At 70.3% G+C, this 21,403-nt stretch overlaps 3 protein-coding genes across 4 annotated transcripts; 1 reads left to right on the top strand and 2 right to left on the bottom strand.

The window, feature by feature from the left end:
- Positions 1 to 290: 290 nt before the first annotated feature.
- Positions 291 to 6,203, bottom strand: GRB7 (growth factor receptor bound protein 7). 2 transcript variants are annotated; one of them, XM_088519647.1, is made up of 15 exons: positions 6,176 to 6,203; positions 5,655 to 5,832; positions 5,426 to 5,564; positions 4,868 to 5,024; positions 4,674 to 4,795; positions 4,272 to 4,349; positions 3,973 to 4,110; positions 3,791 to 3,901; positions 3,571 to 3,669; positions 2,588 to 2,668; positions 1,860 to 1,976; positions 1,683 to 1,743; positions 1,515 to 1,602; positions 517 to 610; positions 291 to 454 (listed from the first exon to the last, which is right to left on the bottom strand). In XM_088519647.1, the coding sequence occupies exons 1-15, from the start codon at positions 6,201 to 6,203 to the stop codon at positions 308 to 310; spliced, it is 1,638 nt and encodes a 545-aa protein (XP_088375773.1). In that variant the 3' UTR covers positions 291 to 307. The 2 variants fall into 2 exon arrangements, with proteins under 2 accessions (XP_088375773.1, XP_088375774.1); XM_088519648.1 differs by lacking the exon at positions 6,176 to 6,203 and having other exon boundaries at positions 3,973 to 4,134; positions 5,655 to 5,824.
- A 4,454-nt stretch (positions 6,204 to 10,657) lies between these two features.
- Positions 10,658 to 12,216, top strand: LOC148595757 (migration and invasion enhancer 1-like). Its single transcript, XM_088519649.1, has 4 exons — positions 10,658 to 10,814; positions 10,959 to 11,056; positions 11,890 to 11,966; positions 12,113 to 12,216. Exons 1-4 carry the CDS (start codon positions 10,678 to 10,680, stop codon positions 12,194 to 12,196), a joined length of 396 nt encoding a protein of 131 aa, XP_088375775.1. The 5' UTR covers positions 10,658 to 10,677; the 3' UTR covers positions 12,197 to 12,216.
- Positions 12,217 to 13,771: 1,555 nt separating this feature from the next.
- Positions 13,772 to 21,330, bottom strand: LOC148595756 (receptor tyrosine-protein kinase erbB-2-like). Its single transcript, XM_088519642.1, has 14 exons — positions 21,277 to 21,330; positions 21,025 to 21,167; positions 20,788 to 20,926; positions 19,190 to 19,312; positions 18,949 to 19,047; positions 18,686 to 18,871; positions 17,560 to 17,715; positions 16,651 to 16,726; positions 16,059 to 16,205; positions 15,886 to 15,983; positions 14,900 to 15,064; positions 14,671 to 14,827; positions 13,928 to 14,039; positions 13,772 to 13,886 (listed from the first exon to the last, which is right to left on the bottom strand). The coding sequence occupies exons 1-14, from the start codon at positions 21,328 to 21,330 to the stop codon at positions 13,772 to 13,774; spliced, it is 1,770 nt and encodes a 589-aa protein (XP_088375768.1).
- Between the last annotated feature and the right edge of the window lie 73 nt (positions 21,331 to 21,403).

Raw genomic sequence — 21,403 nt, 5'->3', positions numbered from 1 at the left:
AGGACCGTGTCACACTGGCCATGCTGCACAGGACCGTGCAGTGCCGGTCATGCCATGCGGGCCATGCAGGACCGTGCCATGCTGACCGTGTCACACTGGCCGTGCCATCCTGGCCATACAGGACTGTGTCACACTGGCCATGCTGCGCAGGACCATGCGGTGCCCGTGTCACGCTGGCCGTGCCACACTGGCCTGTGTCCCGCTGGCCGTGCCACACCGGCCTGTGTCCCGCTGGCCGCGCCGTGCTGACCGTGTCCCGCTGGCCGCGCCGTGCCGGCGGGCGCCGCGCCGGCCGTGCCGCGCGGGCTCAGAGGGCCACGCAGGTGCAGTAGTGCCGCAGCTTGCAGGGCAGGATGCCCCGGTTGATCTGGTGGAACTCCACGAGCTGGATGAGGTCGGCGAAGCGGGTCTGCCCGTCGTCCATGGTGAAGTAGAGCCGACCCTCCTCCTCGCTCTGCGGGATGCGGCGTCAGCGCGGGCGCCGGCCCCCCGGCCCCCCGGCCCCCCGGCACTCACCGGCAGGATGAGATAGTGCTTGACCTTCTGCAGGTGGCACAGGGACAGCACGAAGCCCTTGGGGTTGCGCTGACTCTCCCGCACCAGGAAGACGCTGTGAGCCCCGGAGCGGCGTCACCGTGTGCCCCAACACCCTCAGTGTTCCCCTGGGGGTCCCATACCCCTGGGTGGTCCCATATCCCCAGGGGTCCCATATCCCCGGGCATCCCATATCTGTGTGGTCCTATATCCCTAGGGGTCCTCTATCCCCTTGGGGGTCCCGTATCCCTGGGCATCCTGTATCTCGAGTGGTTCCATATTTGCAGGGGTCCTGTATCCCCTTTGGTTCCCATCTCTCTGGCATCCCCAGGGGTCCCATATCCCTGGGCATCCTGTATCCCTGGGTGGTCCCATATCCCCGGGCGGTCCCGTATCCCTGGGCATCCTGTATCCCTGGGTAGTCTCACATCCCTGGGGGATCCCCTATCTCTTTGGGGTCCTGTATCCCTGTGGGGTCCCATATCCCCAGGGGTCCCGTATCCCTGGGCATCCTGTATCCCTGGATGGTCCCATATCAGCAGGGGTCCTGAATCCCCTTGGGGCCCTGTATCCCCAGGAGTCCCATTTCCCTGTGCATCCCATATCCCTGGGTAGTCCCATGTCCCTGGGGGTCCCATATCCCTAGGGATCCTGTATCCCCTTGGGGTCCCATGTCCCCAGAGGTCCCATATCCCTGGGTATCCTGTATCCCTGAGTGGTCCCATATCCCTGGGTGGTCCCATATCCCCAGGGGTCCCATATCCCTAGGGGTCCTGTATCCCCAGGAGTCCGATTTCCCTGTGCATCCCATATCCCCAGGGGTCCCATATCCCTGGGCATCCTGTATCCCTGGGTGGTCCCATATCCCTGGGGGTCCCATATCCCTGGGTGGTCCCGGCTCCCCCTGCAAGCCCCCGGCTCCGCTCTCCCCCAGGCTCCCGTATCCCATGGGGACGTCCCCCGGCCGCGCCGCCCCGTACCCGTCCACCAGGCCCTGGCGGCCGATGAGCCGCTGCGTGTCCTCGCGGGAGATGCGCCCGTGGAACCAGGGCTGCGTGCGGTGGATGGCTGCGGGGACAGGGGGGGTGTCGCACGGCGGGATGGGGACACGGCCCCCCCCCCCAAGCCGCGGGGCCGCCCGCTCTCACCGGCGCTGAGCGGGGGCCCGTGGCAGCCGGCGGGCAGGCTGTACCGGTGCGTCGTCTTCTTCTGGGGCGAGAACGGGGGGCGTCAGCAAAGGGGCCGGGGGCTGCAGCGGCGCTGCCGCTGTTGGGGACCGGGGGGGGGGTTCGCGGTGTCCCCCCCCCCGGGCCGGCCGCGCTCACCCGCCAGGCCTGCGCCTCCTCCAGCGCCGCCGTGAGCGCCTCGCCGGGGCTCTCGAGCACGCGGCCGGTGCAGCCCGAGAAGTCCATGGCGACCAGCGCGTTGTCCGAGACGCTGCGCTGCGGGCGGCGGCGGCGGCTGCGGGGGGGCGCCCGGGGAGGGGGCGGCACGGGGGGGGGGGGGGGAGGGCGCCCCGAGGGGAGGGGCATGCCCGGGGGAGGGGGGGTCTACCCGGGGGAGGAGGGGGCGCCCCGAGGGGAGGGGGCGGCCCGGGAGAGGGGGGAGAGGGCGCCCCGAGGGGGAGGGGGGGGGTCTCCCGGGGGGGGTCGCCCGGGGCGGGGGGGACTACCCGGGGGAGGGGGCTGCCCGTGGGGGGACATCGGGGGAGGGGGATGCGCGGGGAGGGGGGACTACCCGGGGGAGGAGGGGGCACCCCGGGAGGGGGGTCTCCTGGGGGGGGGGGCATCGGGGGAGGGGGGCGGATCTGCCCTCGGTGGGAGGGGGGTGACCGGGAGGAAGGGGCGCCCGGGGGGGGGGTGCCCAAAGTGGGGGGGGTGCCCGAGGGATGGGGGAGTCACTGGGGGGAGGGGGTGCTCGAGGCGGGGGGGGCTGCCGGGGGGGGGGCGCGCGCGGCGGGAGGGGGGTCGCCAGGGGGAGGGGGTGACCGAAGCGGGGGGGGGGGGGCTGCCCGGGGGGGGCGTCCCGGGGGGGGGGGGGGGCGCGCACTCACCAGGGGCGCGGGGCCGATCCAGGCGGGGGGGCCGCGCCGGGCCTGCGCCTGCTGGTAGTTGCGGTAGAGCTGCATTCCGTACTGCGGGGACGGGAGAGGGTCCCACCGGCACCGGCATCAGCACCGGCATCAGCACCGGGACGGGCAGGGGGACACGGCCCCGGCATCCCCGGGGGACGGCGATGGAGGGAGCCGTGCTGCGTCCCGTGGGGATGGGGACCTTCCTCTGGCACAGGGAGGGTGTGGGGATGGGGGCATCCGTCCTGCATCCCTCCATGGGGATGGGACATCTCTCCAGCATCCCTTGGGGACGGGATGGAGGGATCCACCTGCATTCCATGGGAATGGGATGGGGACACCCATCCTGCATCCCTCCATGGGGATGGGATGTCTCTCCAACATCCCTTGGGGACGGGATGGAGGGATCCACCTGCATTCCATGGGAATGGGATGGGGACACCCATCCTGCATCCCTCCATGGGGATGGGACATCTCTCCAGCATCCCTTGGGGACGGGATGGAGGAATCCACCTGCATTCCATGGGAATGGGATGGGGACACCCATCCTGCATCCCTCCATGGGGATGGGACATCTCTCCAGCATCCCTTGGGGACGGGATGGAGGAATCCACCTGCATTCCATGGGAATGGGATGGGGACACCCATCCTGCATCCCTCCATGGGGATGGGACGTCTCTCCAGCATCCCTTGGGGACGGGATGGAGGGATCCGCCCGCATTCCATGGGAATGGGATGGGGACACCCATCCTGCATCCCTCCATGGGGATGGGGAACATCTCTCCAACATCCCTTGGGGATGGGATGGAGGGATCCACCCTGCATTCCATGGGGACGGCACAGGGCCTTCTGCCCATCATCCCTTGGGGACCAGGACCTCCATCCAGCTCGGGGATGGCAGCACCTGCGCAGTGTCCCCCGGGGACAGGGCCATTCCCGGCGCGCGGGGCCAGGGCCGGGCTCACCTTGAAGAGGCGGAACGCGGCCATCCAGCACGTGCGGCTCTGCTCGTCCTCGCTGCACAGCAGCTTCAGCCCCTTGGTGCCGCTCCGCGCCTTGGAGGGCTGTGGGGACGGCGCCGTCACCGCGCGGTCCCCATCCCACCTTGGAGGCGCCGGGCCCTGCTCCTGCGAAAGGGGCCCAGGCGTCCGGGCGCTCCCTGCCATCCCCACAACAGCCCCGCACCTTGATGCAGAAGCCGAACTCGGTGGGTGCCCCGTAGTGCTTCTTGCCCTGCGTCACGTAGTAGATGTTGGACTCGGTGAGGTCGGCGAAGTACTGCAGGTGCCGGGGGTCCTGGGGGACGGGGAGGGGGCGTCAGGCGGGACCTGGGGACACCGGGACGTGGGGACGCCCCCCGGGTTCACCTTGGACGTGCCCTTGGTGGAGTAGTAGAGCCCTGAGCGGCGCAGGGAGAAGTGGAAGCGCTTCCAGACCTTGCGGCCGGGCTCGCGCAGATGCAGGAAGCCCTGGACCTCGGGGCAGCTCCCGGAGTTGAGGAAGTTCTGGAGGGGAATGAGGGGTGACAGCTTGGACGGGTGTCCCGCGGCCTGTCCTGGTGTCCCATAGTGGCCTGTCCCGGTGTCCCATGGCCTGTCCTGGTGTCCCATAGCGGCCTGTCCCAGTGTCCCGCACCCTGTCCCGGTGTCCCATAGCGGCCCCGTACCTGGATGAGCTCCGAGTGCGCCATGCTCTTGTTGGCCTCCAGGCAGCTGGACACCATCACCTCGGGGAAGAGGGACTGCTGGGGACACCGGGGGTGTCAGCGGATGGGGAACTTGGGGTCCCCCGGAGCGCCCGGATCACCACGGAGCACCCTGGTCCCCATGGGGCACCCTGGTCCTTATGGGGTGTCCTGGTCCCCAAGGGACACCAGGGTCTCCAAGGGTTATCCAGGTCCTCACAGGCACCCAGGTCTCCATGGGACATCCGTGGAGGTTTCCAGCCCCACTCGGTGCCCATGGAACAACCTGGGGGGGGGGGTGTTGGGATCCCCGGGGGTCTCCCTGGTTCCTAGGGGGGGTTGGGGTCCCCGGGGGCCACCGCAGTGCCGCTGGCGGCCGCTCACCCCGTTGCTCCTGAAGAGCTCGTACTTGGCGAAGTTCTTGCGGAAGACGAAGCGGCTGTCGGCGCCGGGGGCCCAGGCGTCCTGCACCTCCAGCACGGCCTCGTGGTCCTCCAGGCAGCGCTCTGCGGGCGCGGGGGGGGGCTCAGCGGGGCGCCGTGTCCCCCCCGTGTCCCCCCCGTGTCCCCGGGGCTCACCCAGGGCCAGGTGCGGGTGCAGCTCCACCAGCGCCCAGCTGTGGTCGTGCAGGGCCTGCGCCCGCTGCACCAGCATCTCGCAGAGCTGCCGCGCCGTGGTGCCCGCGGCCGCCGCCAGCGCGCGGCTCGCGCCGTCCTCGCTGAACACCTTCACCACCTGCAGCGCGGGGGGACGCGGCCTCAGCGCCCCCTGTCCCCCGTGTCCCCACGCGTGCTGGCACCGATGCCTGAGGGACAATGTCCCCCAGTGCCGCCCCCATGTCCCCGTGGCCCCACGTGTGCTGGCACTGATGCCTGGGGGACAATGTCCCCCAGTGCCGCCCCCGTGTCCCCACGTGTGCTGGCACTGATGCCTGGGGGACGCGGGGGGGACGCGATCCCTCCCAATACCTCCCTCACCCCACATGGGCCATCCCCAACACTCCTGTCATGAGCGTGTCAGGTCTCAACCTCCCCGCCAGCCCCCAGGTGTCCCCAAGAGGTGGGACAGGGGCACAGCCCAAGCCCCCCCCCTTGCCCCGCTGTCCCCCCCCCAGCCGCGGGGTGCGCAGGACTCACGTGGGTGGCGCCGTCGCGGGGGGGGCCCTGCCCCACGCCGGGGCTGCTGAGGATGGGGGAGTTGGAGGGGCTGCAGAGCTCGGGGAAGGGGTTGGGGATGGAGGGCAGCGAGGAGGCGCGCGGCTCGTCCGGCGCGCGGCTGCGGGCACAGAGCGAGTCAGGGCCGCCCCCGCGAAGCCCTCGGGTGGGCTCAGGCGTCCGGGGCCCGCCGGGACCCCCCCCTGCCCACCTGCCGGCGTGGATGAAGAGGGGCTGGGAGCGCTTGATGTCGGCGGCGGGCGGCCCCTCGCCCGCGTCCCGCTCGCCGGCGCCCTGGGCTGCGCTGGGGGCCCCGTCCTGCTCCGCGCCGCCCGCCCCGGGGGGCTCCGGGGGGCTGCTCGGCTGAGCCCCCCCGTCCATGGCATCATCTGGGGGCAGAGAGAGGGGGGGATCCTGCGGCTGGGCCCGGACGCCTGGGCCCTCGTGGCGCCGCCCGGGGCTGCCCACCTGCCCGGGCCCTGTTTTGCCGGCGCCCAGACAAGCGCTGAGTCAGCGTGTGGCCGGGTGACTCAGCACGGCCGCTCCTGCCCCCGCGGCTCCCTCCGGCCCCGGTACCGGGCGGTGCAGGGGGCCGGGCCGGGGCGGGGGGGGCTCTGCCCCGGGCCGGGGGCACGGACAAATCTGCCCCCGGTGCCCCGGGGAGCGGCCTGGGACGGTGCCCCCGTAGGGAGCGGGGGCGCAGGGGGGCAGGACGCGGCCCCCTGCCCTCACCCGGCACGTCCCGCCGCTCTGTCCCCATCCGCGCTGAGACCCAACCAGCTCGTGGCAGGAGTGGGCCTGGCACCCGCACCCCGCTCCGTTCCAGGCCGCAGGGATCCAGGTCGGCTCTTGCGGGCGGCCCGTGCCCAGGTGCGAGCGCAGGCACCTGGCCGGGTCTCAGGAAAGCCCGGTTCGGATCGCGGCGCTGGGAATGGATGTGGCAGGGCCGGAGGGGACCCTGGTGTCACCGTGGGCCGGACGGCAGCCAGCTCTGCCCGTGGGCGCGGGGGCTGCCGGTCGCGGGGACGTGTTTGGCCGCTGTCCCCTGCTGAGAGCCCGGCCAGGCTGCGCCCCGGGGGCGGCGGCGTCTCCGCCGGGGCTCCCGCTGGCCCTGCGGCCCCGTCCCCGCCGCTCCGGGTCCCACGGCAGCCCCCACCGCCCACGGCAGCCCCCAACACCCGCGTGTTTCCAAGCAGATGCAGCCAGGGAGGCGGGCAGCGCGCGCCCTGCGACGGGCACAACCCTGTACGAGCCACCAGAGAATCCCCAACCACCCGCGCGTCGCCGCAGCCCCGGGAAGCGCTTCCCGGTGGCGACGACGGATCCCCCCGCCAAATCCCTGCGGGGAACGGGGCAGCCCCGCAGGCGGCACCGGGAGGCGGGCGGGAGGAAGCGGAGCGGCTCGGAGCGCGGCCCAGACACCTCCCCGGGTCCGGCCAAACCGGTTCGGGCGGCCGCTCCCAGCTCCACCTCAGCGCGTTGGCATCCGCGGGCCGGGACCGGCACCGGCGCCGGCCGTGGGAACGGCCCCGAGCAGCGACCCCCCGCGCGGGGCCGCGGCGGGACGGGCCGCGCTGCGACAGGCCGAGCTGTGCCGTGCCGTGCCGTGCCATACAGTGCCATGCCGTGCCATACTATGCCATACTGTGCCGTGCCGTGCCGTGCTCTGCCCCCCGCCGCTCGCACCCGCAGCACCGTCCCAAACGCGGCCGGGTTCGGTGCCCGGCGCTGCGGGACGCGGGCGGTGCCACCGCGGTCCCCCCGGCCCGGCCCGGCCCGGCCCGGCCCGGCCATCCCCGGCCGCCCGGGGGCGCCTCCAGCGCCGGTGCCGCCCGTTTAATCATTCACTGGCACCGGCCCCGCGGCGCGGCCCGTTTCGGGGTCCAAGTCCACGGGCGCACGAGGGACCCGGGGTCCCGGCCAGCCCCGGCCCGCGGAGATGTCCCCATCCCCATCCCGGTGTGACACCACGGGGATGGGTGACCGCCCGGGGGACACGGCCGAGGGTCACGTTCCCACTGCCGACCCGCCAGCCCCTCACTGTGGCCTCAGGCCACCCCAACGCTGGTCCTGGCCTTGTGGCTTCGCATCCCCCGTCTGTGACAGTGGCACCAGGGGGAGGACACACAGGGTGTCCTGGAGTTGGGCCACAGAGGGGACCTGGCCATGGGGCTATGGGGCAGGGCTATGGGGCAGGGCTATGGGGCAGAGTCCCGGTCATCAGAGCTGGCCCAGGGCTGTGGGGCAGGGGACCGGGCTGGCGGTCACGGAGTTTCTGATGGCCCAAGGGCCACCGAGACTACAGGGCAGGGGACCCGGCCATGGGGTTATGGGGCAGGGCCCCAGGGCCACCACACTTAGGGGGCAGGAGATCGGGGCTATTAGGGCTATGGGGCAGGGGAGCAGGGCCTTGGGGCCATAGGGCAGGTCCAGGGGCATCCAGGGACACTGGGGGACACTGAGGCTGAGCCAGGTGGGAGAGGAGGAGGAGGAGGAGGAGGAGGAAGAGCAAGGAGGGATGGGAGGGGAGGCCGGCGGAGCAGGGCCCCGGCGTCGGGGACATCAGGGGGGCTGTGGCCCCACACGGGACCCCCCCCGGGCCGGCTCCTACCTGCAGGCACCTGCTGCCCCACGTCCCGCTGCCCCACGTCCCGTCACCGCCGCCGCCGCCGCCGCCGCGCCGGGGATTCCTGTTTTCCCCAGCCTTTATCTACCTGCGCCAGCTCCCGCCCCCGCCTGACATCATGGCCGGGCGCCGCGCCGTGGGGCACCTGCTGTGGGGCACCCACCGTGGGGCACCTGCCGTGGGGCACTCGCCATGGGGCAGCTGCTGTGGGGTGCTCGCCGTGGGGCACCTGCCGTGGGGAACCCACCATGGGGCACCCACATTGGGGCATCCTTTATGGGGACCGCCCCCCCACCCCACAGATTTGCTGGTCACCAGGTGATGGGGAGTCTCCCGCAATGCCCTGGGGGTCCCATTGGGGATGTCGGGGCTCCCTAAGGACCCCATGGGGCTTAGGGAGCCCTGCCATGGGGCTGGGGGCTCTGTGTGGTGCTGGGGGGCTCTTGTGGGGCCGTGGGGCTCTCATGGTGCTACAGGGCTCCCATGGGTGCTGTGGGTCTCCCATGGGTGCTGCAGGGTTCCCATGGATGCTGCGGGGCTCCCATGATGTCTATGGGGCTCCCATGGCTGTAAAGGGTTTCCATAGGTGCTGTGGGGCTTCTATTTTTGCTATGGGTCTCCCATAGGTTCTGCAGGGCTCCCACAGGGTCTATGGGGCTCACATGGGTTCCATGGGGCTCCCATGGGTGCTACAGGGCTCCCATGGATGCTATGAGGCTCCCATGGGTGTAGGGTCTCCCATGGTCTCTATGGGGCTCCCATGGGCTCTATGGGGCTCCCACGGCTTCTACGGTGCTCCCGTGAGTTCTGTGGAGCTCCCACGGGTGCTATGGGAGTCCTACAGCAGCTATGGGGCTCCCACAAGTCCTGTGAGGCTCCCACGGGCTCTATGAGACTCCTGTAGGTGCTATGGCTCTGCCATGGGGGCTATGGGGCTCCAATGGGTGTTGTAGGGCACCCATAAGTGCTATGGGGCTCCCATGGGTTTTGTGGGGCTCCCACAGACTCTATGGGGCTCCCACGGGCTCCATGGGGTTCCCATGGGTTTTGTGGGGCTCCCATGGGCTCCATAGAGCTACCATGGGGTCTATGGGGCTCCCACGGGCTCCATGGGGCTCCCATGGGGGCTATGGGGCAGTATGGGGCTCCATGGGGCTCCCACGGGCTCTATGGCGCTTCTGTGGGCTCCCATGTGTTCTGTGGGGCTCTATGGGGCTTCCACAGGCTCTACGGCGCTTCATGGGGCTCCATGGGGCTCCGTGGGGCTCTATAGGGCTCTATGGGTCTTTGCAGGGCTCTATGGGGCTCCATGGGACTCCATGGGGCTCTATGAGGCTCCCACAGGCTCCTCAGGGCTCTATGGGGCTGTATGGGGCTCCTACAGGATGTATTGGGCTCTGTGGGGCTCCCACAGGCTCTGCGGGGCTCTATGGGGCTCTACAGGGCTTTGTGGGACTCCATGGGGCTCTATGGGGCTCCCACAGGCTCTGCGGGGCTCTATAGGGCTTTATGGGGTTCTATGGGGCTCTATAGGGCTCCCAGAGGCTCTGTGGGGCTCTATGAGGCTCTCACAGGCTCTGCGGAGCTCTATGGGGCTCCATGCGGCTCTATAGGGCTCCGTGGGGCTCTATAGGGCTCCCTGGGACTCCATGGGGCTCTATAGCATGCTATGGGGCTCCCACAGGCTCTGAGGGGCTCCTTGGGGCTCTATGGGGCTCAGTGGGGCTCTATGGGGCTCCCACAGGCTCCATGGGGCTCTGCGGGGCTCTATAGGGCTCCGTGGGGCTCTGTGGGGCTGTATGGGGCTCTATGGGGCTGTATGGGGCTCCTACAGGATGTATTGGGCTCTATGGGGCTCCCATGGGCTCTGTGGGACTCCATGAGGCTCTATAGGGCTCCGTGGGGCTCTATGGGGCTCTATGGGGCTCCGTGGGGCTCTATGGGGCTCCATGCGGCTCTATAGGGCTCCGTGGGGCTCTATAGGGCTCCCACGGGCTCTATGGGGCTCCGTGGGGCTCTATGGGGCTCTGTGGGGCTCCGTGGGGCTCTATAGGGCTCCGTGGGGCTCTATGGGGCTCTATGGGGCTCCGTGAGGCTCTATGGGGCTCTGTGGGGCTCCGTGGGGTTCTATAGGGCTCCGTGGGGCTCTATGGGGCTCTATGGGGCTCCGTGGGGCTCTATAGGGCTCTATAGGGCTCTATGGGGCTCTATGGGGCTCTATAGGGCTCCGTGGGGCTCTATAGGGCTCTATGGGGCTCTATGGGGCTCTATGGGGCTCCATGCGGCTCTATAGGGCTCCGTGGGGCTCTATGGGGCTCTATAGGGCTCCCACGGGCTCTATGGGGCTCTATGGGGCTCTATGGGGCTCTATGGGGCTCTATGGGGCTCTATAGGGCTCCCACGGGCTCTATGGGGCTCTATAGGGCTCTATAGGGCTCTATAGGGCTCTATGGGGCTCTATGGGGCTCTACGGGCCCGCGGCGCCGCTGCTCCGCGCTCCTCCCGCCGCCAGGGGGCGAGGGCGGCGCGCGCCGCGGGGCGGGGCAGGGAGGCCGGAAGCGCCGCGATGACGTAGGCCGCACCCGGAAGCGAGCGGCAGCCGGCGGCGATGAGCGGCGGGAGCGAGAGCGCGACCGGGACCGAGGTCGGGACCGGAACCGGAACCGGAACCGGGACCGGGGAGGAAGAGGAGGCGGCGGCCGGGGCCGGCCCCGAGCGCAGGGTCCGCATCGTGGTGGTTTATTGGTGAGTGGGGGCGGCGGCACCGGGTGTTTGGGGAGGGGGCGGCGGGAGCGGCGGTTCCGGAGGGGGGCGGGGAGCGGGGGGCGGGGCCGCCGGTCGGGGGGGGCTCCCGGGGGGGTCCCGCTGACCCCCCCCCCCCCCCCCCAGCGAGCCCTGCGGCTTCGAGGCCACCTACGAGGAGCTGGCGAGCGCCGTGCGGGACGAGTACCCGGACATCGAGATCGAGCCCAGGCTGGGGGCCACCGGTGGGACCGCGGGGACCGCGGGGACACCTGGGGGACAGCGGGACCCCCCGGGGACAGCGACACCCCCTGGGACAACCCTGGGGACAACTCCCCCCGGGGACACTTCGGGGACACCCCAGGGACAGCGACACCCCCGGGACAACCCTGGGGACAGCGACACCCCCGGGGACACCCCCGGAGACACCCCCACCCCCCGGGACCCCCCCCCCCCCGCCCCAGGGACACCCCCCTCTGGGGACATCCCGTGCCCTCCTGGGGACACCCCCGGGACACCCCCCCTAGGGGACACTCCATGGGGACACCCCCCCCCCCGGGACGCCCCCCCCCCTCGGGGACACCCCCTGGGGACACCCCCTGGGACCCCCCCCCCCCCCGCGGGGACACCCCAAGGACATCACCCCCTCTGGGGACACCCCCCCCGGGGACACCCCTGGGACAGCCCCCGCCCCCCCCCCCCCGGGGATAACCACTTTTGGGGACACCCCCTGCTCAGGACACCCTTCCCTGGGGACACTTCTCTGCCCCCCCCCGGGGGTCTCTCCCCCTCCCCCCAAGACACCCCCCGAGGCCTCCCCCACCCTGGGACCCCCCCCCCCCGACTCCCCTGGACCGGGACCCCCCCCAAACCGCCCCCCCTTGGACCGGGACCCCCCCAGGACGGAGCCGACGGGGGCGACGCCGCGTCGGGTCCTGCTGCAACCGCCGCCATCCCGGTGCCGCCCACGGGAGCGACGGGAGATCCCGGGGGGCCGCCCCGTGTCCCGGGGGGCCGCCCCGTGTCCCGGGACCCCCCCGAACCCCGTGTTCCCGCCGCCGCTCCGGGTGTTTTCCAGGCGCTTTTGAGATCGAGATCAACGGGCAGCTGGTGTTTTCCAAGCTGGAGAACGGAGGCTTTCCCTACGAGAAGGACGTGAGTCCCGGGAGCGCCGGAGCTCCGCGCGGGCCCCCTGCGGCCCCCGGCTCTTCCCCGCGGGAAACATCCCGGTTTTCCGGGGCGGAGGGTCCCGGCGGCGCCGCCGCGTTCCCATCCCGCCGCCGCTTCCCGTGTTCCCGCAGCTCCTGGACGCCATCCGCAGGGCCCGCAACGGGGAGCCGCTCCAGAAGATCACCAACAGCCGCCCGCCCTGCGCCATCCTCTAGGCGCTCCGGATCCCGCGGGACAGCCGGAACGCCGGCTCCGGGCCGGCTCCATGGCCCCGCTCCGGAGCCCTTCCCGGGGGACCCCCCGGCACGTGCGGAGCAGCGGCGCTTCCGTAGGCGCCTCCGTTAATGATTAAGGTCCCTCCTGTCCCCGTTTAACGGCCGCGGAGGCTCCAGGCTGTCCCGGGGGATCCGGCTCCGTTCCCGGCTCCATTCCCGGCTCCATTCCCGGCCACGTTCCCCATTCCCGGCACCCCGCGGGGCGGGTGCCCTATTTATTCTATACCGTGTATAACGCCCGGCCCGGTGCTGAATAAAGGAGAGGAGAACGCGGCCCGTCTCCGTGCGCATCCCACGGGAATCCCGCCGGAATGCGGGCCCGGATCGTGCCCCGTCTCCCAGCCCGTTCAGGAGCTTTTCCCGGCGCGCGTGTCCCGGCAGGGCCGGGCGGAGCCGGCGGAACCAGACGGACCAGGGGGGCGTAGAAAAACAAATGTACAATTCCCAAATTTACATCCAGGCGGGAGGAGCCCGCCGAGGCCGCGGCCTCGTCTCAGTGCAAGTCCGTGTGTCCCGGGGAGGCCCCGCGGGCCGGGAATGCGGGCGGTACCACGTACGGACACCATCGTACCAGAATCATCCCCGGGATGCGGGCGGTACCGGAACCATCCCCGGAATGCAGGTGGTACCGGGAACCATCCCTGGGATGCAGGTGGTACCGGAGCTGTCCTGGATGCAGGTAGTACCGGAGCCATCCCTGGGATACGGGCAGTACCGGAGGTGTCTTTGGGACACGAGTGGTACCCGGAACCACCCCGGGGATACAGGTGGTACCAGAACCATCCCGCGATACAGGTGGTACTGGAGGCGTCCTGGGGACACAAGTGGTACCAGAACCATCCTTGGGATACGGGTGGTACTGGAGCCATCCCCAGGATATGGCTGGTACCAGAGGACCCTGGGGACACGAGTGGTACTGGAACCATCCCCGGGATACAGGTGGTACCGGAGCCGTCCCAGGATACTGGTGGTGTACCTTACGGAGGCGTCCTGGGGACACGGGTGGTACCGGAGCCATCCCCGGGATACGGGTGGTACCGGAGCCGTCCCCGGGATATGAGCGGTGCTGGAGGCAGGTGGATGGAGGTCGTTATCCCGGTGCGGAGCCCGAGGGAAGCAGCGGACGCAGGACACAGCGGTGAGGAGCAGCGCGGATCCGGATCCGTCCCCGGCTGCGGGGCCCGGGGAGCGTCGGCTCCGTCGGCAGCGGCGCCGCCGGCTCCATCCGAGGGCGGAAAGCGGCTCCCGGGGCCCGGCCGCCCCCTCCGGGCGCGACGGCTGCGGAGCTGCCCGTGCCCCGGGATACCCGGATCCAGCTCCAGGTGGGCGCCGGGCTCCGGAGTGCGGTGCTCCCGCGGTGTCCGGGCCATCCCGGCCGGAACGGCCGTGTCCCCACGGAGCGGGGCCCGTCCCCATGTCCCCACGGAGCGGGGCTGTCCCCGTGTCCCCAAGGAGTGGGGCTGTCCCCGTGTCCCCACGGAGCGGGGCCGTCCCCGTGTCCCCGTGTCCCGTGCCCTAGACGGCGGCGCCCGCAGGCTCCGCCAGCCCCAGGTACTCGGGGTTCTGGGCCGCTCCGGGCTCGGTGCCGGCGCCCGGCTCCGCGTTCCAGTAATAGGGATTGTCCGAAGGCCTGGCCGGGCGCCAGGTACTCGGGGTTCTCCACGGCGCGGCCGAAGGTTGCCGCTGGTGCCCGGGGCCGGCTCCTGGACCGGCCCGTTGTGGCCCTGGGGGCCCTTGGGCCGCTCCGCGGGGGACGGCGGCCGCTCCGCCTGGTTCACGTACTCTGCGGGGACGGCGGGACGCGGCGTTGCCGTGTGCCCCGTTCCCGTCCTTGTGCATCCCATTGCCATTCCCGTGCGCTCCATTCCCATCCCTGCGCATCCCATTCCCATCCCTGCACATCCCATTTCCTGTGTATCCCATTCTCATCCCTGCCCATCCCATGCCCATGCACCCCATTCCCATCCCTGCACATCCCATTCCTGTGTATCCCCTTCTCATCCCTGCGCATCCCATGCCCATGCACCCCATTTCCATCCCTGTGCACCCCATTCCAACCCCCTGCACATCCCATCCCACGTGCCCCATTCCCATCCTCACATCCCATCCCCACATTCCCCATTACCCATCCCTGTGCACCCATTCCCATCCCCACTCCCATCCCATCCCCACGCACCCCATTCCCAACCCCCTGCACATTCCATCCCCCTGCACATCCCACCCCCGTGCGCCCCATTCCCATCCCCACGTGCCCCATTCCCAACCCCTCGCACATCCCATCCCCACGTGCCCCCGTTCCCACCTCTGTGCACCCCATTCCCACCCCCGTGCACCCATTCCCGTCCCCACGCACCCCATTCCCATCCCCGCCCCACATCCCCTCCCCACACTCCCCATTCCCGTTCCCGCGGTACCCGGTGCGCGCGGCTCTCGGCTCCCGGCGTTCCCGTGGGCTCCTCGCTGTAGCGCTGGGGCGTCCCGGCTCCCGCGCGTCCCCGGCCGCCTCCGCGGGTCCTCCGGCCCCTCGGCCGCGTTCCCGCCCGGCGCCTCCGCGGGGCTCTCGGCGCCGCTCTGCACCGGACACGGAGCCGTGTCGGAACGGCACCCGGGAATTCCCCCGCGGGATGCATCCCGGGGCCGTACCCGCGTGGACGGGATGCGGCTGCGGCCGGCGGCGTCGGCGCCGAAGAAGCCGGGATGCGGGACCAGGTAGGCCTCGGCGTCCACCAGCTCCTCCATGTCCTCCTCCTCCAGCAGCGCCCGGTAGAACGTGCTGTCCATGGAGCCGGGCAGCCCCGGAACGTCGTTCTGCGGGAGACGGCCGGGACGTCGGCGCCGGGGATGGGAATGGGGATGGGAATGGGGATGGGAATGGGGCGCGTGGGGATGGGAATGGGGCGCGTGGGGATGGGATGTGTGAGGGGGTGGGAATGGGGCACACAGGGATGCGAATGGGGCACATGGGGATGGGATGTGCAAGGGATTGGGAATGAGGTGCGTGGGGATGGGAATGGAGCGTGTGGGGATGGGATGTGTGAGGGGGTGGGAATGGGGCGCATGGGAATGGGAATGAGGTATGTGGGGATGGGATGTGAGTGGGTTGGGAATGGGGCGTGTGGGAATGGGGCGTGTGGGAATGGGATGTGCAAGGGGATGGGAATGGGGCACGTGAGGATGGGCATGGGGTGCGCAGGGATGGGAATGGGGTGCACGGGAATGGGATGGGATGTGCAGGGATGGGAATGGGGCACGTGGGGATGGGATGTGCGGGGCATTGGGAATGGCGTGCATGGGGATGGGGATGGGAATGGGATGTGCAGGGATGAGAATGGGGTGCATGGGAATGGGATGTGCAGGGATGGGAATGGGGCACACGGGGATGGGAATGGGATGTGCAGAGATGGCAATGGAGCGCACGGGAATGGTAATGGAATACACAAGGATGGTAATGGAATACACAAGGATGGGAATGGGATGCACAGGGATGGGAATGGGATGCACAGGGATGGGAATGGGGTGTGCAGGGATGGGAATAGGGCACATGGGAATGGGAATGGGATGCACAGGGATGGGAATGGGACGCGCAGGGATGGGAACGGGGCACACGGGATCCCCGCAGAGCCGCCTACCTGGATGACCACGAAGCGCTGCGGGTCCCGGGCCATGCGGGAGAACTCGGTGACCAGCTCCCGGAATTTGGGCCGGCACTCGGAGTCGATCATCCAGCCTGGGGCAGAACCGCGTGCCGCAAGGACCCGGTACTCGCCGTGTCCCCCCCGGTACCACCGTCCCCCCGCCGTACATTTCACCATGATCATGTAGACGTCGATGGTGCAGATGGGCGGCTGCGGCAGCCGCTCGCCCTTCTCCAGCAGGTCGGGAATGTCGCGCGCCGGGATCCCGTCGTACGGCTTCGCCCCGAACGTCATGAGCTCCCACACGGTGACGCCTGCGGCGGGGGGCGTGAGCGGCGCCGGGACCCCCCGGGACCGGGACCCCCTGGTACCGGGACCCTCCGGGGCCGGGACACCCCTGGGACCAGGACCCCCTGGGGCTGGGACCCCCCAGTACCAGGACCCCCCCGGGACCGGGACCGCTGGCACCGGGACCCCCGGTACCAGGACCCTCCGGTGCCGGGACCCCCTGGGACTGGGACCCCCCGGGGCCGGGACCCCCTGGGGCCGGGACAGCCAGCACCGGGACCCCCCGGTACCAGGACCCTCCAGGGCTGGGACCCCCCGGTACCGGGACCCCCTGGGGCCGGGACTCCCCGGGACCGGGACCCCCAGGACCGGGACCCCTCAGGGCTGGGACCCCCTGGTACCGGGACCCTCCGGTGCCGGGACCCCCCGGTACCGGGACCCCCGGTGCCGCCAGTGCCGCCCCGGACGCACCGTAGCTCCACACGTCGCTCTGGTGCGTGAAGCGCCGGCGCAGGATGGACTCCAGCGCCATCCACTTGATGGGGACCTGCGGGGACACGGAGCGCTGAGCGGAACGGGGATGGGAATGGGGGTGGGATACGGGCGCGGATGGGAATGGGGCACGTGGGGATGGGAATGGGGCATGTGGAAATGGGGCACATGGGATTGGGATGTGCATGGAGACAGGAATGGGGTGCATGGGGATGGGAATGGGGCACACGGGGATGGGATGTGCGGGGGGGTTGGGAATGGGGCACGTGGGGTTGGGAAGGGCGCACAGGGGGTTGGGAAGGGGGCACATGGGGATGGGAATGGGGGACGTGGGGTTGGGAATGGGGCGCGTGGGGATGGGAATGGCATGTGCAGGGATGGGAATGGGATGTGCAGGGATGGGAATGGGATGTGCAGGGATGGGAACGGGGTGCAGGAGAATGGGAACAGGATGTGCAGGGATGGGAATGGGATGCAGAGGGATGGGACTGGGATGCGCAGGGACGGGACCGGGATGCGCAGGGATGGGAATGGGCCACATGGGGATGAGATGCACATGGGGATGGGAACGGGGTGCACGGGAATAGGACCGGGATGCACAGGGATGGGACCGGGATGCGCAGGGATATGAATGGGATGCGCAGGGATATGAATGGGATGCGCAGGGACAGGACTGGGATGCGCAGGGACGGGACCGGGATGCGTAGGGATGGGAATGGGGCACATGGGGATGAGATGCACATGGGGATGGGAATGGGGTGCACGGGAATAGGACCGGGATGCGCAGGGATGGGACCGGGAGGCACAGGGATGGGACCGGGACGCGCGGGGACGGGACGGGACGCGCAGGGACAGGAGCGGGACGCGCGGGGCCGGCGCGGTGCCCACCTTGCCGCCGTCCGCGTGGTACTCGGTCTCGTCGATGTCCAGCAGCCGCGCCAGGCCGAAGTCGGTGATCTTGACGTGATGGGGGCTCTTGACCAGCACGTTGCGCGCCGCCAGGTCACGGTGCACCAGCCGCACCTCCTCCAGGTAGCTCATGCCCTGCGGCGCCGCGGGGAGGACAGCGCGTCCCCGCGTCCCCAACGTGTCCCCCCGCGTCCCCTCGCGTCCCCCGCGTGTCCCCCGTGTCCCCCTGTGTCCCCCGCGTCCCCCGGTTCCCCCACATCCCCCCGGTTCCCCCACGTCCCCCTGCGTCCCCCTGCGTCCCCAACGTGTCCCCCGCGTCCTCCCGCGTCCCCAACGTGTCCCCCGTGTCCCCCGTGTCCCCCGCATCCCCTCATGTCCCCCACGTCCCCCCGCGTCCCCAGTGTGTCCCCCGTGTCCTCCCGCGTCCCCAACGTGTCCCCCGCGTCCCCCGGTTCCCCCACGTCCCCCCGCGTCCCCCTGCGTCCCCAGTGTGTCCCCCGCGTCCTCCCGCGTCCCCAACGTGTCCCCCGTGTCCCCCGCATCCCCTGCATCCCCAACGTGTCCCCCGTGTCCCCCATGTCCCCCCCGCGTCCCCAACGTGTCCCCCACGTCCCCAACGTGTCCCCCGCGTCCCCCACATCCCCCCGCGTCCCCCCGCGTCCCCAACGTGTCCCCCGCATCCCTCACATCCCCCCGTGTCCCCCCACGTCCCCTGGGTCCCCCTTGTCCCCCCGTGCGCGTCCCCCTTGTCCCCCCACGTCCCCGCATCCCCAACATGTCCCCCGCGTCCCCCGCGTTCCCCCACATCCCCCTGCGTCCCCCCACGTCCCCAACGTGTCCCCTGTGTGTGTCCCCTGTCCCCCGCGTCCCCCTGTGTCCCCAACATGTCCCCCGCATCCCCCACATCCCCCAGTGTCCCCCGCATCCCCCCATGTCCCCCGCGTCCCCCCGTGTCCCCCGCGTCCCCCCACATCCCCCGTGTCCCCCGCTTCCCCCCCGTCCCCAATGTGTCCCCCCCGTCCCCCCGCGTCCCCCATGTCCCCCCGCTTCCCCCACGTCCCCCGTCCCCCCGCCACGTCCCCGCCGCGTCCCCGCCGTGTCCTACCTTGGCGATCTGCACACACCAGTTGAGCAGGTCCTGCGAGCAGAGGCGCTCCTTGTTCTCGCGCACGTAGTCCAGCAGGCAGCCGTAGGGCATGAGCTGCGTCACCAGCTGCACCGTGGACGTCAGGCAGATCCCCAGCAGCCGCGACACGTAGGGGCTGCCCACCCCCGCCATCACGTAGGCCTCCTGCGGGGGGACGAGGGACGCGGTGACGGGGACGCCGGGACGGCCCCGTGTCCCCCGCGCGTCCCCCGCGCACTCACGTCCAGGATCTCCTTGTTGGCCTTGGGTGACGTGTTCTCCCGCAGCACCTTGATGGCCACGGGGATCTTGACGCTCTCCCCGTCCGGGATCCAGATGCCCTGCGAGGGGGGAGCCGCTGAGCGGGACGGGGACGGGGACGGGGATGGGGATGGGGATGGGGACGGGGATGGGGCAGGGACGGGGACAGGGACGGGGATGGGGACAGTCCCGGCTGCCAGCAGGGCCACCCGCCCCCCTCACCTTGTAGACGGTGCCGAAGGCGCCGGAGCCCAAGACCTTGACCTTCTTGAGCTCCGTCTCCTTGAGGATCCGCATCTGGGCCTGGTTGGGGAGGGCCCCGCTGGGCGTCAGCGGCTCCACGAGCTGCGGGAACGGGAGGGTGGGTGAGCGTGGGCACCGCCGGGCATCCCGGCCCCATAACCGTGAGCATCCCGGCCCCATGAGCAGGAGCATCCCAGCCCCACGAGCATCCATCCCATCCCATGCACATGCTGGTCCCCTCACCATGGGCACCTCATCCTGTGAGTATCCGTTCCCATCGCTGCCTGCATCCCATCCCTGGACACCCCATTCCCATCCCCCCACACCCCATTCCCTTCCCGTCGTGCCCCATTCCCAACCCTGCATGCATCCCATCCCCACCCGCCCCATTTCCAACCCTGCACTCCTCATTCCCATCCCTGGACACCCCATTCCCACACGCATCCCATCCCCATGGACCCCATTCCCATCCCTAGGCACCCCATTCCCATCCCTGCATGCATCCCATCCCTGCACACCCCATTCCCATCCCCACACACCCCATTCCCATCCCCATGTTTCCCATTCCCGTCCCTGCATGCATCCCAGCCCCACCTGCCCCATTCCCATCCCTGCACTCCCCATTCCCATCCCCGGACACCCCATTCCCACACGCATCCCATCCCCATGCACCCCATTCCTACCCCCAAGCACCCCATTCCCATCCTCACATGCATCCCACACTCATCCCATCCCCATGCACCCCATTCCCATCCCCATGCACCCCATTCCCATCCCCTGCGCCCCTTCCCCACACATCCCATTCCCATCCCCACGCACCTCATTCCCATCCCCATCCACCCCATTCCCATCCCCACACGCATCCCATCCCTATGCACCTCATTCCCATTCCTGTGCACTCCATTCCCATCCCCGCGCACCCCATTCCCATCCCCGTGCACCCCATTCCCATCCCCATGCACCCCATTCCCATCCCCATGAACCCCATTCTCGTCCCCATGCACCCCATTCCTGTCCCCATGCACCCCATTCCCATCCCCATGCTCCCCATTCCCATCCCCATGCTCCCCATTCCCATCCCCGCGCACATCCCATCCCCGCACACATCCCATCCCCATGCACCCCATTCCCGTCCCCGTGCACCCCATTCCCATCCCCATGAACCCCATTCCTGTCCCCATGCACCCCATTCCCATCCCCACACGCATCCCATCCCCATACACCCCATTCCTGTCCCTATGCGCCCCATTCCCATCCCCACGTGCCCCATTCCCATCCCCACGCGCCCCATTCCCATCCCCATCCACCCCATTCCCATCCCCACACGTATCCCATCCGCAGGCACCCCATTCCCGTCCCCCGCGCCCCTTCCCCATGCACCCCATTCCCATCCCCATGCTCCCCATTCCCATCCCCGCACACATCCCATCCCCATGCACCCCATTCCCATCCCCATGAGCCCCATTCCCATCTCCATGTGCCCCATTCCCATCCCCGCACACATCCCATCCCCACGCACCCCATTCCCGTCCCCGTGCACCCCGTCCCCGCGTGCCCCGTCCCCGTCCCCGCGGCACCTCGGTCTCCTGCAGCAGTCTCCGCATGGCGTGCTTCCTCTCCTGGCGCCGCCGCCGCCGCACGCACACGCCGCTCAGGAGCAGCAGCAGCACGAAGAGCAGCGCGCCCACCACGCCGGCGATGACGGACGTCACCTGGCTGGGGACAGCGCTGACGCGGGGCCCGGGACGGCGCCGAGCCCGGGCACGGGATGGGGACGGGGCTGCTGCCCCATTGGGGGGGCTCGCGGCACCAACCTGGGCTTCTGGTCCACGGGGCAGCCGTCCTCGTCCCGGATTGTGCACCTGGGGACACGGAGAGCGCCCGTGAGCAGCCACCGGAGCCACCGGAGCTGCCAGAGCCACTGGAGCCATCGGAGCCACTGGAGCTGCCGGAGCCACTGGAGACCCCGGAGCCACCGGAGCCGCCAGAGCCACCAAGGCCACTGGAGCCGCTGGAGCTGCCAGAGCCACCGGAGCTGCCGGAGCCACCGGAGCCCCCAGAGCTACCGGAGCTACTGGAGCTGCCAGAGCCACTGGAGCTGCCGGAGCCCCCAGAGCCATCGGAGCCACCGGAGCCGCTGGAGCCACCAGAGCCACCAAGGCCACTGGAGCCCCTGGAGCCACCAGAGCCACC

This window comes from Tinamus guttatus, unplaced genomic scaffold (genome assembly GCF_059628265.1).
Source record: "Tinamus guttatus ecotype Peru unplaced genomic scaffold, ASM5962826v1 Tinamus_guttatus_pri_ptg000066l, whole genome shotgun sequence".
NCBI classification, from domain to species: Eukaryota; Metazoa; Chordata; class Aves; order Tinamiformes; family Tinamidae; genus Tinamus; species Tinamus guttatus.
The sequence above is the reverse complement of the archived record's forward strand: the minus strand, read 5'-3'. Positions and strand labels throughout refer to the sequence as shown.